Source organism: Solanum lycopersicum, chromosome 2 (assembly GCF_036512215.1).
Source record: "Solanum lycopersicum chromosome 2, SLM_r2.1".
NCBI classification, from domain to species: Eukaryota; Viridiplantae; Streptophyta; class Magnoliopsida; order Solanales; family Solanaceae; genus Solanum; species Solanum lycopersicum.
The window spans coordinates 51,007,529-51,024,242 of NC_090801.1; the positions used below are offsets into that span (position 1 = coordinate 51,007,529).

The 16,714-nt window shown below is 30.7% G+C and overlaps 2 protein-coding genes across 3 annotated transcripts; both read left to right on the forward strand.

Annotated features, from left to right (window-relative positions):
* The first annotated feature begins 299 nt into the window (after nt 1–299).
* On the forward strand, nt 300–6,711 carry LOC104645968 (uncharacterized). 2 transcript variants are annotated; one of them, XM_010318901.4, is made up of 3 exons: nt 300–494; nt 629–701; nt 6,476–6,711. In XM_010318901.4, exons 1-3 carry the CDS (start codon nt 410–412, stop codon nt 6,486–6,488), a joined length of 171 nt encoding a protein of 56 aa, XP_010317203.1. In that variant the 5' UTR covers nt 300–409; the 3' UTR covers nt 6,489–6,711. The 2 variants fall into 2 exon arrangements, with proteins under 2 accessions (XP_010317203.1, XP_010317202.1); XM_010318900.4 differs by lacking the exon at nt 6,476–6,711 and adding an exon at nt 5,402–5,629.
* A 5,297-nt stretch (nt 6,712–12,008) lies between these two features.
* LOC101262076 (zinc finger protein ENHYDROUS-like) lies at nt 12,009–15,577 on the forward strand. Its single transcript, XM_004233461.5, has 4 exons — nt 12,009–12,681; nt 12,814–13,210; nt 13,287–13,552; nt 14,220–15,577. Exons 1-4 carry the CDS (start codon nt 12,573–12,575, stop codon nt 15,416–15,418), a joined length of 1,971 nt encoding a protein of 656 aa, XP_004233509.1. The 5' UTR covers nt 12,009–12,572; the 3' UTR covers nt 15,419–15,577.
* Nucleotides 15,578–16,714: the final 1,137 nt, after the last annotated feature.

Here is a 16,714-nt window from a genome sequence, read left to right on the forward strand (position 1 = left end):
AGATTTATGCGTATGTTTTATTAATATATGAATTAGTTATGGTATAATTTATGTAATATTTGTAGTAGTTACGTAAAATAATATGTGACTTAGTTATATGAATTTTTAAATTATCGACCAAACATTTAAGTAAATAATTTGTTTTTATGAATGATGTCGTATAAATTATTAGTATATGAATAAGTTGAGTTACCAAACGACTCCAAAAGGATTGATGTGTAATATTGTTGTTCTAAGAGGGTAATTTGTAATTTGATCACCGGAAAACGACAAAGAAAAATTGACGACGAGACTGGAAGAGGAAAATTCTAATAGGCGTAAGCGTGTTTAAAAGGCGGCACGATCAAGCAAATTCATTCATCATTTGTTCTTCATATTTCACATTTTTTTTCTGTTTAAACGGAGAAAAATGAATTGGGTTCAACGGAAAATTTATCTCTACAATGTCACTTTTGGTTTGTACATGCTCGACTGGTGGGAACGTTGTCTCTTCAGTATCCTTTTTTGTTTCTCATGTTCTTCAATTTTGTTAGATCTCCTTTTAGTTTATCGATTTTCAATTTATTCTGCTGATCTGTGATTTATCTATCAGATTTTTATTGGATCTGGAGTTCTTAACGCTTTTTAGATATTTTGGTGCTTGTGTTGCTATGGTTTATGTGTTACAACGGGTTTCGATTTGCTTCTGAGCTCTTCAATAGGTATGTGATTCGTTTTCTCTTGAGGGAAGTTTAGTTTTGTTGTTATAAGTTGCAATTTGTTTGATTTTTCAGCAGCTATCACAAATTCATGTATATTTTGTTCATAAGTTTGATGGTGGAGATTGGATGTAGAAAAGGAGTGCAACTGGGATTAGTAAATTATTAAAGTTAACTGATGGTCGTTTTGAAGTTTAATTCGTTGTTTTGAAAATAGATTATAGTGAACTTGTATAGTGATATTAATGTATGCCATTTTGTAGTCTATATGGTCGAATCTCAATGAATGTAGTGGAAGGATTGTAAAAAGATGCATTCTTATTTGATAGTTTAGAGGATTCTGTGTATTGTAAAAAGATGCATTTTTTATGTTCTGATCACCTAACTATGAATCTTAAGAGGTAGGTAACACCAGGTTCTAGTAGTGATTTTGGTTCAGACAGATGGATGATTGTTCTCACGAAAGTTGTGACTCCCAGTGATTTACCATTCCCGACAGCAGAAATGAAAAAGTAAAAACCTTCAAAGAAGCATTGAATGCACCCAACGGTGTGGTGTAGTGGTCAATAAAGTGTGAGGCAGTGTTACAAAAGGCGAGCGCCTCCTCGCCTTTGGCGAGAGGCGAGGCGATGGGTCCTCGCCATTCTCTGCCGAGGCGAGGCGATAGTAAAAAGTCGAGGTGTGGCGCTGCAATGGCGACAGAAAAGGCGCCGCCTTTTTTAATTAAAAATATTTGACTTAATAATAGTCAAAATTAGGGTTTTTTTTTTTTTACTTTTGAAAATTCTGAAACTCCATCGTGACTCTCTCTCTCTCGATTGACTCTCTTCTCTTCTCCTCCATCGCTGTCTCTTCTCCCTCGCTCTCCATCGCTGTCAGCTTCTCCATCGCGATCCTCTCTCCAGTTCTCCCTCGCTGTCGGATTCTGTTCTCCTTCTCCCTCGCCGGCCACCGGGGCTCACGATTGTGTTCCCTCCGACCCTCGCGACTCTCTATTCTGCAGGGATCGTTTTCTCTCTTCTTCTTCAACAATTCTTTTCTATTCTTCTTCTTCAGTTTTTTTTTTCAGTTGTGTTTTTTTGGTGTAAGGCTGTAAGCACTAAGCAGTGCTTAGTTGCTTACTGCTTTGTGTAAACTTTTTTTAAAAAAATTATAGGCAGTTAATTAAAAAAATCTCTCTTTTCCTAATTATCTATTTCAATATTCCTAAACAGCGAATTAATAGAATTTAATAACCAATGGCGGATGCTAGCAAAAAGAGGGACATTGGATGGAATTATGGCACTCAAGGATTGAATAATTTTGAAGAAGAATAGAATTTTAAAGTTTTGGTTTATTGTATTTTGAATTGTTTGGTCTTTAAAGTTTTAGACATTTTAGTATCTACTATTGGTTTTTGAATTGAATATTTGTTAATATGTGTTATTGCTATTAAGATTTTGGATAAAATATGCAATTAAATATTTTTAATTTTTGGTATTAATTGGCGCCTTTATTCAAAAAGGCAAGCGCCTCGCCGCTCGCCTCGCCGCGTGGCGAGGCAAGCCCTTGTCGCCTTTTGTCGCCTCTCGCCGTCCACAACACTGGTGTGAGGAGAATTATATGGTCTTAGTTTCAAATCCCAAGTGAAATCCTACTGAATCCAAAGGAATTTAGCTGGAAAAAATAGTCAAGCTAAAGTTGCAAAATCATGACATCTGAATGAACCCAATTCATGAATACTCCATTTGGCAATCTGTTGTTCTTCAAATTTATGTCAATTCTCCATTGACCACCATTGTCTATAAAGCTACACCAAGTTCTGATATTTCTCTTGTTTCCTGATTTAGTTGATATGATTTAAGATAGATTTAAGTTATTTTATAGTAATTTTAATTAGTAGTACCTTGTTAATAGATGCAGATTATTTTGTAGTAACCTTTCATGAGGGGCCTAACTTTCTTCTTTGATGAAGTAAGTTGTTGCATTTCTGGCGTCAAGAAGATGCAATGGTTACAAAAGAAGTAATGTTAGCTCCAATACATTTGTCTATGCTAGGACTGGGAACTAACAAAAAACAAACAAGAAGGGACAGTGTCTGGACAAAAAAAAATGAGACTATGCTAAAATGCAATTAAGCTGTTAGCTCTATATACCAAAAAAACTAATCTATGTGTAGGGAGCTAACAAAGTCCAAAAACTATTCAGGGAAATCTACAGGGGAAAGTTTACTTTAACTAAAGAGAAGTAGGATACATTTAGCCTTGAGAGAGTGATTTGGAGTTGATATCACACCATTAAAACATCTGTGATTCCTTTATCTATGCTATCCAAAAAATGCTTTCTGGTATTATAGTCCTGACTTTCCTGATGGCTTTATCAACTTTTCATGAGCTCCAACATTCACCTGCTTACTTCAGATTTTGTGGCACCACTCATTTAAGTCCAAAAATAGAATAAAACATATTTCAAATGTCATTTGCAACTGTACAGTGGAGCAGTGAGTGATTGACTCTACTGTTTTTTGGGCATATTGCATCTAGTTGTAATTTGAAAGTTTCTTATGACGAGGTTGTCCTGGATCTAGCATGCTCCATGTTATTCCTAGCCAGTTGTAGCAAATTATCTTCATTGGTAACTTTGTCCTCCAAATCAGCTTCCAAATACCATTGTGGGAAGTTAATGACTGTAACCTTTTCTAGCTGTGACTATTCCTTCTTTTGTATGATCCCATTTTAGACTATCTGGATTCTGATGCATCACTAATCACTGAGTCGTCCAATCTTGTTAGGAGACCTAGGAGATCTTCTCCGTCATTGATATTCGTTCTATATATAATATTCCAGCTTTCCCATCGCTAATGATAAATGGATAAGTTAGTATCCCAAAAAAAAAATGGAATAGTCGGAGGAATTCTTTCATTAGAACAGAGTTGCTTAGCAACTTATATATTAGAATTTCCAACTGAGAAAGATTATTCTGTAAAAATTCCTCCCATAGTTTGCTAATAGTTTTCCGTAGACATACCCCTGGAGGTGTTCTTTAAACTTTGGTGCACCAATTTCCATGCTTTGCTTTAACAACTATCTTCTTTTTTTTAAACTGGTAATGTTATATTCCTCAGCATTAAGGTATGCTGGAGAGCTCCAAAAAGGTAGCAACAAGCCGGGTAATGTTGCTTTAACCACTTTCTTCCAGAGACATCCTGGCTTTACCTCCATAGCATGTCATTGTCATGCATTTGTCATGAATGGCTGGGTCTCTTATTCCCAGACCCTCTTGAGATATTGGTTCAGTGACTTTGGTCCATTTCACTGAAGTGAACTTTATGAAAACTATTATTACCAACCCCGAGAAAATTCCTCCTAATCTTGTCTAGTTGCTTGAGAACCTTACCTGGTATAGGAATGAGACATGTAGTAAGTAGGGATGCTTTCCACAGAACACTGTTGACTAGTGTAACTCTACCTTCCGCAGAGATACTGCATTTTCCACGGTGCAAGCCTTTTCTCCAAGTTTCATACTGTATCCAAATTCCAACAGCTCTGAATTTAGTAATGGAAGCCCCAGCTATAGGTAGTTGGGAAAATACAATTACTGTAGTACAAAAGATCTATCAGTTAAGTCAAGTTTGACTTTGAATTAGCGGATACCTCACACTCTTCAACATGTTGAGGTGAAGGTCTGATGAAGCTTCAAATATTAAGAGCGTGAGATCAAGTTTACGAACTTGGGTTAACTCTACTTGAAAAAAAATCGAAGTACATCAGCCTAGAGTAAGTAGCACTGATTGAGTTCTTAGAAGCCCAATCTCAAACCTTTTAACTAACTCATTTGAACAAATTTATCCTACATTATTTTTATATCCCTCGATAGCCAAGATGAAGAGGAAAGTGAGAAGGGTCCCTCTGTCTAAGATCCTTGAAATCCTGCTGGAGAACTGGTAATTTACACTGAGAACTTGACTATGGAGATGCTGAACTTGATCCATCTAACACACCTATCACCATACCTGATTTCCCTTAGCATAGAGATAAGATGTGACTAATTTAGTTGATGAAAAGCTTTCTCTATATCCAGTTTGTGAAAAATACATGCCTCCCACTTTTAGTTTCCGATGAAGAACTTCATAGCAATTAAAGCTGTATCAGCAATTTACCTGCCTTAAATGAAAGCATCAGTAAGGGGCCTAACTTTCTTTAACACACTGTACCTGGGGATAAGAATCTTTTGATTGTTTTTGTTATTCCAGTGGCAAAGTTCGAACCTTTTGATTGTATTAAGTAAGTGATTTTTGAAGAAAGAAGCTAAGGTGGTGTAACACAGTTGAGCCTGGAAATATGGTTGAATAAATATAACTGAAGCAGTCGAATTGTTAAACAATATTTGGCGGTCAGTGATCACTAGTTTGAAAAATAACGTTGGTTTTTAGTCTTGTTTGCTTGGACATGTGACCTATGTTATTGAGATGAATCTTAATTGTTTGCCATAAAAAGGAATTTGATGTATCTCTTTCTTATGATCAAATGAACTTATGTGCAACACTAATATCCTCTTTCACTTCCTGCTAATAGGGAATACTAATGTGACTCTGTTGAAACACCATTTTATGGTTTCGTGTACCTTATTAGTTCTGGAAATATATATCCTATTTTGCACCAGTTATTATAAGCGAGTTCTTACTTAAATTCTCACTTGTATCTTTGATATTTTTCTTGTCTCAGGCAAATGTGGTGAAAGTTCATCATCTGTGTCCTATATGCCTGTTTTGGCATTTAACTTTTAAAGTTGTGAAATTGTTTGCTGTGCCATGGATATAGTTGGCTTTGTATGAATTCATATTACTAGAAAAATACGTCGTTCTTTTCTTATTCTTTACCAATAGATGATATTTATTGTAATAGTTCGAACAATCAATCATAAATTCAAGTTGAATTTCTTGATTGTTGTAAGCAATGCTTCGAAATTAGCTTTATTAATTTGTGAAGTTCTTTTTTCCCTCTCTTTTGGTGTGTGTTGAGTTGATAGCGCTGTCAATGTCTGAACACAATAGATGAAGAAATTATTGTTGTTCCATTTCTTTTAATCTTCAAGATGAATATGAATTTGGCTCACTTTAGTTATTATTATAAAATTTAGCTAACTAGTCAAAAAAACCAACTTATTTAGTGATAATATCAATACTTTAATAATATTAGTAAACATGCCAAAAATGTCATTATTTTTAAAAATAAATAATTATTATGATATTATTAATATTTTCTCTTTCATTATTTACAGTTTTTCTTTCTCTCTCATAGATTACACATTTTCCTATATTTATGTAATTGGATAAATATTAATGTCATTTGAATTTTTTTCTCTTTTCTTAAGTTTATCAATTTCTCTTTCTTACTTTCTTCTGAATCAAATTTCTAGATTTTTCTCTCTTTTCTTATTCTTCTTTTAATTTTTCTCTCTAACATTCTTCCTAATCAATTCCACAGATTTTCGATTCAATATATTAATATTTTCTACTATTCTCATTTAATTTCGTTGCAAGATTTGATTTGAAGATTAACATTGATTTGGATATTATGTTTTTCAGATTTCTTATTTATTTACTTACTGATTTTAGTGTTTTTTTTTAAATTTTGTTGTTGTCCTTAAAATATTTTTTAGGGTTTGAGACTACATAATTTTCTTTTCAATTGACGTTTTCAAGAGAGTTACTAGAGTTTTAGACAAAATAATCAAAGTTCTTCCGATTTTCCATCATTTAATTTTTTTTTTCACTCAAGAATTAAACAATAATGTAGGTTCCGCTTCTAAGGAGGATATACGACGGAGAAAAATGCCCTGAATCCGTCGATGTGCAAAATCCCACACAAATTCATAACCATGAAGTTGAAGAAGACCAATTTGTTGGAGAAGAGGTTTTTTTTTACATGTTCTTTGTCTTGCATGTTAGTTTAATTTGTTTAGTAATTTTTAAGATTAAAAAAATTCATGTTACAATGCGTTTGGAAGTGTATATGGAATTTTTTTTGTGTTATAGTTAGTATTTATTTTTATATTTCATATATTTATTGTATTTTGTGTTCTATTTTTTTTTTTGTGTGTTAGTTATGTCAATATAACACATTATATGAGTTTGATTGTGTATATTTCATAGTTTTGATGTTTTTTGTATTCATAGATTTGGAAGTGTATATTGAATTTTGTTGTTGTTTTACATGACGTATGTATTTTTGTATTTCATTATTTTATTGTATTTTATATCCATAGATTTGGAATCGTATTTCATATATTTAATTCATTTTGTATTATGTTTTTTTATAGTTAGTTATGTCAATGTACCACAGTTAGTATTTATTTTTGTATTTCATAGTTTTATTGTGTTTTGTATTCATAAATTTGAAAGTATATATTGAATTTTGATACTATTTTAGTCCATATGTATTTTTACAATTAACAGTTGTATTCATTCAAAAATTATGTTGCATTGTTTCTGAATTTGACATTTTTTTCTAATTTGTATTTATTCTAAAGGTATGTCAACTAGTTATGTATTTTATTTAAGAATGAGTACACCAAATATTCAATTATTTCTTTTCAATTTTATATTTCATTCACTTTTTCATCATACTAATTTTTTGTTTTTTATATATTATTATACAAAATTCTAAATAAAAACTAGAAGAAATAGAAATAAAAATAAAATACATATTGAAATGAATACATACAAGATTTTTGATGAAAAATTAACTATATAGAGAAAAAAATATATGAAAATACAAATATATTTCTTAAATGACTATATAGATAAATTCGGCATACCTATTGGAATGAATACAAACTAATAAAAAACTATAATAAATATAAATAGAATATATTGTGAAATGAATATAATTTTAAAAACGTAAAAATTCTGGAGAAAAAAAAAGAATAATTTGAATTTTATTTGAAAATGTAACTGAGGAGAAAATTAAGAATCCTTACTTTTTTTTTGAAATATTCTCTCCCTTTTGTTATTAAATAATTATACTATTTAAATAAAAACAAATAATAAAAACATAAATAAGATACATAACAAACTAAAATTTGATATTTTTACTAAATATTAAAAGTGTTGCTAATGAGCCCTCTTAAATGCTAAAATAATGACAATTTGAAAAATTTCCCTATTTTTAAATGAGTTGTGGATTTAATTCAGTGGAATTTTCTTTGCTTTTGTTGGGCCTCAAATTGACAAAATTAATCTTAAATTTTTCATCGTTCCATCGTTTGTAGCACGATCATATTCTAAAATTTTCAAACAATAAAATTATTTAAATTTTATCTTATATTTTCTTCTAAAAAAATCAAAATCAGAATATTTGATTACTCTATACTCAAATGCAATTAGAAACTTTATATTGGTTTTTTTATGATTTATTCATGTTAGATTACATGATACTTATATTTTAGATTAAAAAATTACTAGAAAAATTAAGGTTTGAGAAATTGAATATCACTCTTTATCTCCACTTCATTAGCACTAACTATCTGAATATCATCTCTTTTGTTAACATTCTTATCTTGTAAATCTAAATTACAACCATCTTTAGAACCTTTAAAGTAACTGACTGTTATTTTTCGTCTTATGTTTTAACTAAATTTAACGAATTTCAACAACTTGTTAATTTAGATCTTACAACAAGTTTCCACACTAATTAAGTTTTGTAACATAATATTTTATTAAATTTACCAATTATATTTTTATGAAACACATAATATAAATATTTTTTAATTATATTATTTTAAAGATATCTACTTAAGTACTTAATCTCCAAGATTTTTTTTATGTTGAATGTTCTTAGAGGGTTGAGATCCCCTCCACTAAAGTTTGTTCAATAGACTTTCAGTAAAATTTTAGACGATCAAAATATTTATTTTACTCCATTCCAAACACATCTCATATCTATAGTCTTTCATTCATTTCAATGTGTTCCTTTTCTTGTGCTTTTTATTTATAAGATAAATCATCTTATTGTCTAAATAATAAAGTACAAAATAGTTGATTACGATAGGGTCATTTGGGCATGAATGTGAAGTCAGATTGATATGAAGCTGAAGTTTTATAATTTGTAAAAATTATTAAATTTTCTCTATTCTTATCAAATAAGCAAAATCATAATTCATAAATATGAAATTAGAATATCATTGATAAATCACGTATCTTTATATTTCTTTAATAAATAAATATTTGTGATTATAAACTTTCATGTATATATATAATTTTATAAAGATACACTAGTCAACAACAATAGTAACTAATTATTGTTTAATGTAATCCTTTCAAAATGAATTGAATAATTTCTTAATATTGAACACACATTCTTCACAAGATTGAGAAGATGATTCTTTCTTTACAAAATATAATTTCCTTTACAAATTTAAAAAAAAAATTAAAACCATGATTTGAAATTTGTATTTATGTTTTTTTTTTTTAAAGATCAAGACTAATGATAATTTAAAATTATACTTTATAGGGAATGTCCAAATATAAATTAAGATAAATCACAATTTAGATATTGTGCTTTTGTTAGTTCTATAACATTTCAAAATATTAAACACAATTCTATTAATAAATTACATCATATTTTAAAATTTTAATTTAATATAATTAAATTATTTGTCACATAATAGTTATAAAATCAACATGCACTTGGTCCTGATATGAAATGTGACACGAAAACACTTAGCAACATATATTATTATTTCTTAAGATTTCCATGTGTTCTGAAAAGGATAAGAAATTTCATGAATTGAAGCAATAAATTTAGAATGTTAAGATGGGATTAAAATCTGTTGACGAATATGATGTTGGTGATTCTGGACTGATTAAAAAAAAAGATTAATACGATGAGTTGATTTTTAAAATAAAATAAAATAGATGAAGTTAGTGAAGAACGGACAAATTTCAATTATTTTATAATATTAAAGAATAAAATGATGATGTAGAAATATCATTAATTTGATTTGATTTTAATTTTTTGTCTGATATTTATTTTTCTTAATGTCGATTAGATTCGGCGGAGGAGTATGGTAGTCAAAGAGGATTCAATATGAATTTATTGATTTTTTCGTAGACCTTATACTTGTATTAAATTATAAAGTAGAATATATATATATATATATATATATATATATATATATATATATATTTCATGTAAATTCATAATAACATTGATACGTTTGTAGAGGCATGTTTATATATAAAAAGAAATTAAAAAAAAAATTAAAAAAAATAGTATTTATATCATACTCTGAAACTACAATATATGACTATTGATTTCTACTCATATTCAAAAAGTTTAACTAATTTTTTTCAAAAGCTAGAACCCTAACTTTTATTGTCGTTTTAGCGAACCAAATACTTTTATTTGTTTGTTAATTTAATGACGTTCCTTTAGATTAAAGTCTTTATTTTTGTAAAAAAAATTAGTACCACTGACATGAAATCACAACTAGATGAATTTCAACCTTATTCATCCAAGATACATAGCTTTTGCTATCAATATTCAAAGTTACAAATCCAAATATAAAAAAACTTCATTACATTCAGAAAAGAAAATTATTATTTTCGATTCTTTTAAAGTATTTATTCAAAAATGACATAATTTCATGTCAACAATGTGTACAAACTAAGTAAAGTAAACAATATATGTATATATATACAAAGAAATTAATATATTATTTCACTTTAAATCGATATCAAGATAAACCCGTTCTATTTTTTTTTATAAAAGAACTGAAATTACATTTTGCAAAACTATTTGCAAACTACTCTATAAGCTATTTTATCAAGTTGCTCCCACATTACTTATAAACTTTTTCAGAAAACTAACAACAAAGTGTTATTCATAATTTTTAAGAATTATTCATGGAATTAATAAATTTGACATTTATTATTATCTCTAATCGAATGAATATCTCAAAATTAAGCCATAAATATTTATATTGCAATTAATTAACGATATAAATTTATTTTAAAATATAAATAAAATTTATATTACATTTAACCATTAACAATATAAATTTATCCTTTAATTCCCACTTGCTTACACCATAGTTAGCTAATAATGATCTAAAGATCATTAATATAAGTTTAGTATAAAAACATTCACATAATGCACAACACGTGGCAATTATACAACTACCCTAAAAGCCTTCAAATAGTCAAAAGTAACTTCACTTTTCACTTCTATTAGTAATATATAATTACCTTCCTCCCTTTATTGTATTTTTCACTCTCAGTAACTTTCTCCTAATTTAGCAAATTGACCACTCCTGTTTCTAGCCCCACTTTCATCACTTTACCAAAAGTAGTTTAGTAGCTTACTCACAGTTTGATATTATTTATCATAATTTTTATTTTTAAAATTAAATTATAAAAATTTTAATTAATATTTTTAAAATTTATTTTTCTATTATATTAATATGTAAAAAAATATAATTTATAATACTTTTCATATAGTTTCAGAATATCTAATTTTTTATTTAAAACATCAAATTAATGTGATCTAATTTAACTTTCAAAAAGTGTAACATGACAAACAATTTCAGACAGAGAGTAATTTTTAGTTAAAAGTAAATTTTTAATTTTAAAAATGATAGACAGATATTTGTGTAGCTGTAAATCATTTTATTAAAGATAAAATAGACAATTTAAAAATTAAATTATTACTTAACAAAGGTGTCATTTTTTCGGAAATTGACTAGAAATGGAAGTAACTGATATAAGTTGGTACAATTCTTTCATTTTACTTGTATATTATTTTAAACAATCAATTAATATACATTATGATAAAATAATTACTATATCAATATTATTTTCATAATGTGAATTTAAGATAACTTTAATTTGATATACATATATATTATATTATATTTTTTTATTAATTTTTACTCCAAAAGAATTTGTTGAATCATAAGAATATATCGATCATATCATATATTTTTAAAGACAATATCATTGACACACATTAAATTATAAATTTTCTACAACTATTTATATTCAAATACTTTTCACAGAATTTCTAACCCCTTATTATCTTAATAACTAATAAAGTATAAGATATGATTGATATTGTAAAGTAAATCACAATCCAGAGATAACGTTTTCATTATTTCTATAACGTTTCAACACAAATAATTAACAGAATTTAATTAATAATTATTTATTATCTTACATATATATATTTAATTATTTTTTTATGAATAAGATAATAGTAGCAGTATTTTTAAAGAGTCCTTAGCCAAATATCATGGCATAAAATAGGACACGAAAACACTTTGCAAAAAAAAATATTATTATTTCTTAAAATGTCCACATGTTCTGAAAAGTTAAAAAGAGTGAAAACACTAGTATCATACAAGACTTTTCTCACTCAATTTTTCTACTTTCTCTCTCTAGTTTCCTTGCCGCCGACCACTCAAAATCCCCCCATTTTCACCTTTTTTCCGATCTGGAGTTTCGACCCTATTTCTCTTATTGTTGTAATACATGTGAAGATTTGAGTATTGTAGCCGAAATCTTACTGGGGAACTCACTGTTTTGAGTGGTATAGCAAATCCCATTTGCATTAATTTGAGTTTTTTTTCGCCGGTGAGTGATTTCTTGCCAATTTTTGTATCTGGGTTTTTCTTATCTACTTGGCTTTGAGCTGGTTTTGTATTATGGGTGTTTGCTAATTAGCTAGTCTGAGCTTGTGTTCAGATACACTAGTTGGGTACAGAAAGAAGAAGAAGCAATATTGAATGGTAGATTTGCTAAAAGAAGCGAGTAGGAAGTTTGTTAAGTAGAAATGGTGTAGATTTTTTACATTTTAGGCACTACATAAACCCTAGAAGAATTCTATTTCATACGCCATGAATGATTGCGTGGGCTCTGGTGAAGTGAGTGTATTGTCTTCTGGTGATCAGACAGCTCCTTGTAAAGAAGCAGCAAAGAAAAAACGGAATCTACCTGGAATGCCAGGTAAATTAATTTTAATTTGCAATTTTAAATCAGCTAGGGTTTAGTTATTTAAATCCATTTTGTTGAAGAACCTAGATTTCTATTTCAGCTGAAAATTGAATTTTGGGGCTTTTATGTTATCCTTTGATTTAGATCCTAATGCGGAAGTGGTAGCTTTGTCACCAAAAACTCTATTGGCAACGAACAGATTTGTGTGTGAAATTTGCAATAAAGGGTTTCAGAGAGACCAGAATTTGCAGCTTCATAGAAGGGGTCACAATCTACCTTGGAAGCTAAGGCAGAGATCAAGCAATGAGGTGAGGAAGAGAGTGTATGTTTGCCCCGAAACTACGTGTGTTCACCATGATCCTTCACGGGCATTAGGCGATTTGACTGGGATCAAGAAGCATTTCTGTAGGAAACACGGTGAGAAGAAGTGGAAATGTGATAAGTGCTCGAAAAAGTATGCAGTTCAGTCTGATTTGAAGGCTCATTTGAAGATTTGTGGAACTAAAGAGTACAAATGTGATTGTGGGACTATGTTTTCAAGGTCCATTCTTGATGCCCTGTTAATTGCTAATAACTCTTTCTTCTAAAGCTGATATCTTTGTTTTAATAATATATAGGAGGGATAGCTTTATCACACACAGGGCATTTTGTGATGTTTTAGCAAAAGATACTGAGAAAGCACAGAATGCAGTTACAACTCCTATTGCTGAGGAGGACCTTAAAGTTCAAGTTGATGTTTCATCGACACCACAAACACCTCGTACGCCCCCACCATCCTCAGAGCCGCCAGCCGTTCCTTCACCAGCTGCCCCGGAGCCTCTACCACCTCCTGGTTCTCCGTCAACTGCTGTAGTGTCTTCTGATTCTCCTATCCAGCATCCAGGTACATTTTGAAGTTCAATTTTTAACTAGTTTGATAATCTGGATTTGTAGTTTATCTGATATCTGTGTTTGTTGAGAACAGACAAGAGACTTTGTTCTTTCATGATATTTTATCAAGAACTTTTGTCATCAATTGATTCTTGTCATCTATATTCCTCATTAGACTATTTTAAATAAGTGTTTGCTTATCAGTCTGGGCCACTATTTCATTTTCTAACTTGAAAAACAGTTTTTGGATTCTTTTTCAAGTTTTCACTCACTAAAATCAACTTGTTTTCTTGTCCAAACACTTCAATTTCCATATCCTCTTTTCAACCTCAACTTCAAATACTACTCTTTTTCATATCTCGACCTACTCATGTCCAAATGTCTAACTGATCCTTTATCTGAACAAAGTTCAAATTGTAGAAACATAAGTATGTAATATAGGCATAAAGAGGTCAAACAAAAAAAAAAATAGAAAAGTAACATTTCCAATTTGAAAAACTTTGGGTTAAGTAAAGGAAACGTAGCACAACTTAAAGAAGTCTAACATGTGTCATCACAAAGGATACCATATCTTGATTCTCTATTTCTCTACTAATTTTTTATATCAAAAGCTTAACTTTCCCTGCTTTTTTATATGAGTTGCTTCTTTCTGTCTTACTATAATTGTTACAATTTGGCAGAGAGTCCACACACAAATTCCAATGGAACTATTACTAAACATGATATAGAAGAAACAACAGCAAAATCAAGGTTGTCTGGAATCTGCAGTAGTAGCTCATGCACCGGATGTACCAACAGCAACTGTTTTACAAGCTTGACTGGAATCTGCAGCAGCAGTTGGAGCTCAAGCAGTAATGGAAGTACCAGTAACAGCAGCATTTTTTCAAGCTTGACTGGAATCTGTAGCAGCACTAGGAGCTCGAGCAGTAATGGAAGCACTGGCAGCATCAGCGTTTTCCCAAGCTTGTCTGGAATATGTAGCAATAGTAGGAGCTCAAGCAGTAATGGAAGTACCCAGAGCAGCAGCATATTTTCAAGTTCAACTGGGATCTGTAGCAGCAGCATATTTCCAAGTTCAACTGGAATCTGTAGCGGCAGCAGCATTTTTGCAAGTTCAACTGGAATATATAGCAACAGCAGTAGCTTGAGCAGTAACAGAAGTACCAGCGGCAGCAGCATTTTTACAAGCTTGACTGGAATCTGTAGCAGCAGTAGTAACTCAAGCAGCAACAGCACTTTTGCAAGCTTGTTTGCTTCATCAACAGCTTCAGGAAGTTTGCCGTCTCAAGCACCTCAATTTACTGATTGGTTTCAGTCCGTGGCTCCTTCACCACCACCTGATATAGAACCACCATCATCTATGGAACCAATATCTCTCTGCCTTGCAATGAATCATGGTTCATCAGTCTTTGGATCAACCGGGCAAGAAAGAATGCAGTATGCTGCAGCACCACAACCATCCATGTCTGCAACAGCATTACTGCAGAAGGCTGCTCAGATGGGTGCAACAGCGACAAACTCATCATTGTTGAGGGGTCTTGGGATTTTATCTTCTTCTTCATCGTCTAGTGGGCAACACGAATGGAATGGGAGACAAATTGACACTGATGGTGCAACGTTGGCTGCAGGCCTTGGCCTTGGATTGCCATGTGACGATGGCTCTGGTCTAAAGGAACTAATGCTGGGAACTCCCTCTGTTTTCGGTCCCAAACATCCTACTCTTGACCTTCTTGGATTGGGAATGGCAGCTGGTGGAGGCTCAACACCTGGATTATCCGCTCTAATAACATCAATGGGCGGTAATCTAGATGTGGCTGCGGCAGCAAGACCGTTTGACAGTGGAGAATTTTGTGGGAAGGAGTTTGGAAGAAGTTCATGATACCAAATGTGAATGACCATGAAGCTTTAGTTGACAATTTGGCAAAGCCCATTAGGTAGGGAGAAAACTGTCTTTGTTGTTGTAATATAGAAGAAACTCCTACTCTATGTATAAACTTTTCTGCTCTTTATTCTAAAGGAAGCAACTATATTTATTTAATTCAAGTGTAAAAAGTTATAGTTTCCTTAAGGTTAAAATATGTTTTATTCCCTCCATCTGAAACATATGTGTTTATTTTCTAAAATTAGTTTTTGTTAAAATGCCTTTTTACCCTTTTTTAGTAGTAATATTTTTTTTGGTTCTAACTAGAATGTAGGGAGAAGGGTTAAAAATGCCCTCAACGTATTCCAAATGGTTCAAAAATGCCCTCCTTCCACCTTTTGGTTTAAAAATGCTTTTAACGTTTTTTTAAGGTTTAAAATTGCTCCTTTTTAATGGTCTGCTGACATGGCAAACGTGACATGAATTTTTTTTGAAACATTTCAAAATTTATGACCCATTTGGTCTAAAAATCAATTTCTAAAAAATTGACCCGACAATCGTTATTGGGTCCTTTATTTCCATTGCTTTAGTTCTCTTTCTTTCTTCTTTTCCTTCAATTCATACGTTCCATCTGCTTCTGGTTTTCATTATAGAAATCTAACTCAATAAAATTGCTGCACATTTCTTATCAATTTATTCATGTCTCTCTCATTAGTTTGGAGTGGTATTCTGTTTCTTTCTTCTGCAACTTCCAACCATAAAACATAATAATACTAAAATAAACTTTTGACAAGTAAAACAAATCAACAATACACATAGCTAAACAAATCAACCATGTTGTCTAACAACCATTAATAATACAAAAATCAGCAAAAACACAAGGTGTTTGGACTCCACTAGCAGTAAAAAAAAATTCTACAATAATGAAGACAAAGACAAATAAAAGAGAAGGGACATGGACCACTACAACTAACACAATACAAAGAAAGCATAAGAAAATTCAAAATACATGATTTTTTAATAGATACTCAAATACTCTGTATTCTAAAAAAATAAAACATTACCTTAGTTGCAGGGTAATGAAATCAACTGAGTGAAAACTTGAAGTAACAAAACAACATAACTAGAAGGTGTTGTGATTTTCAACCTTATTCCTCCATCTTCGGCGACTGCTACAAAAAGAAAGGCTGAGAACCGTGTGCTAAAATGGAGTTCAAGAATATATTAGGTTAAAACGTAAACGGGTTAGTGGGTGGGTTTGAGTTTTATAACATAGATGGGTCAGGTCGTTGGGCTGGATTATGAAAATTTAGG

Bases quoted from the DNA above. Each gene is read 5' to 3' on its own strand.
- LOC104645968 (XM_010318901.4), top strand. From the start codon at position 410: ATGAATTGGGTTCAACGGAAAATTTATCTCTACAATGTCACTTTTGGT. The intron at 495-628 runs GTATCCTTTTTT...AACGCTTTTTAG, and splicing joins GTGGGAACGTTGTCTCTTCA to ATATTTTGGTGCTTGTGTTG.
- LOC101262076 (XM_004233461.5), top strand. From the start codon at position 12,573: ATGAATGATTGCGTGGGCTCTGGTGAAGTGAGTGTATTGTCTTCTGGT. The intron at 13,211-13,286 runs GTCCATTCTTGA...AATAATATATAG, and splicing joins TGTGGGACTATGTTTTCAAG to GAGGGATAGCTTTATCACAC. The intron at 13,553-14,219 runs GTACATTTTGAA...ACAATTTGGCAG, and splicing joins TTCTCCTATCCAGCATCCAG to AGAGTCCACACACAAATTCC.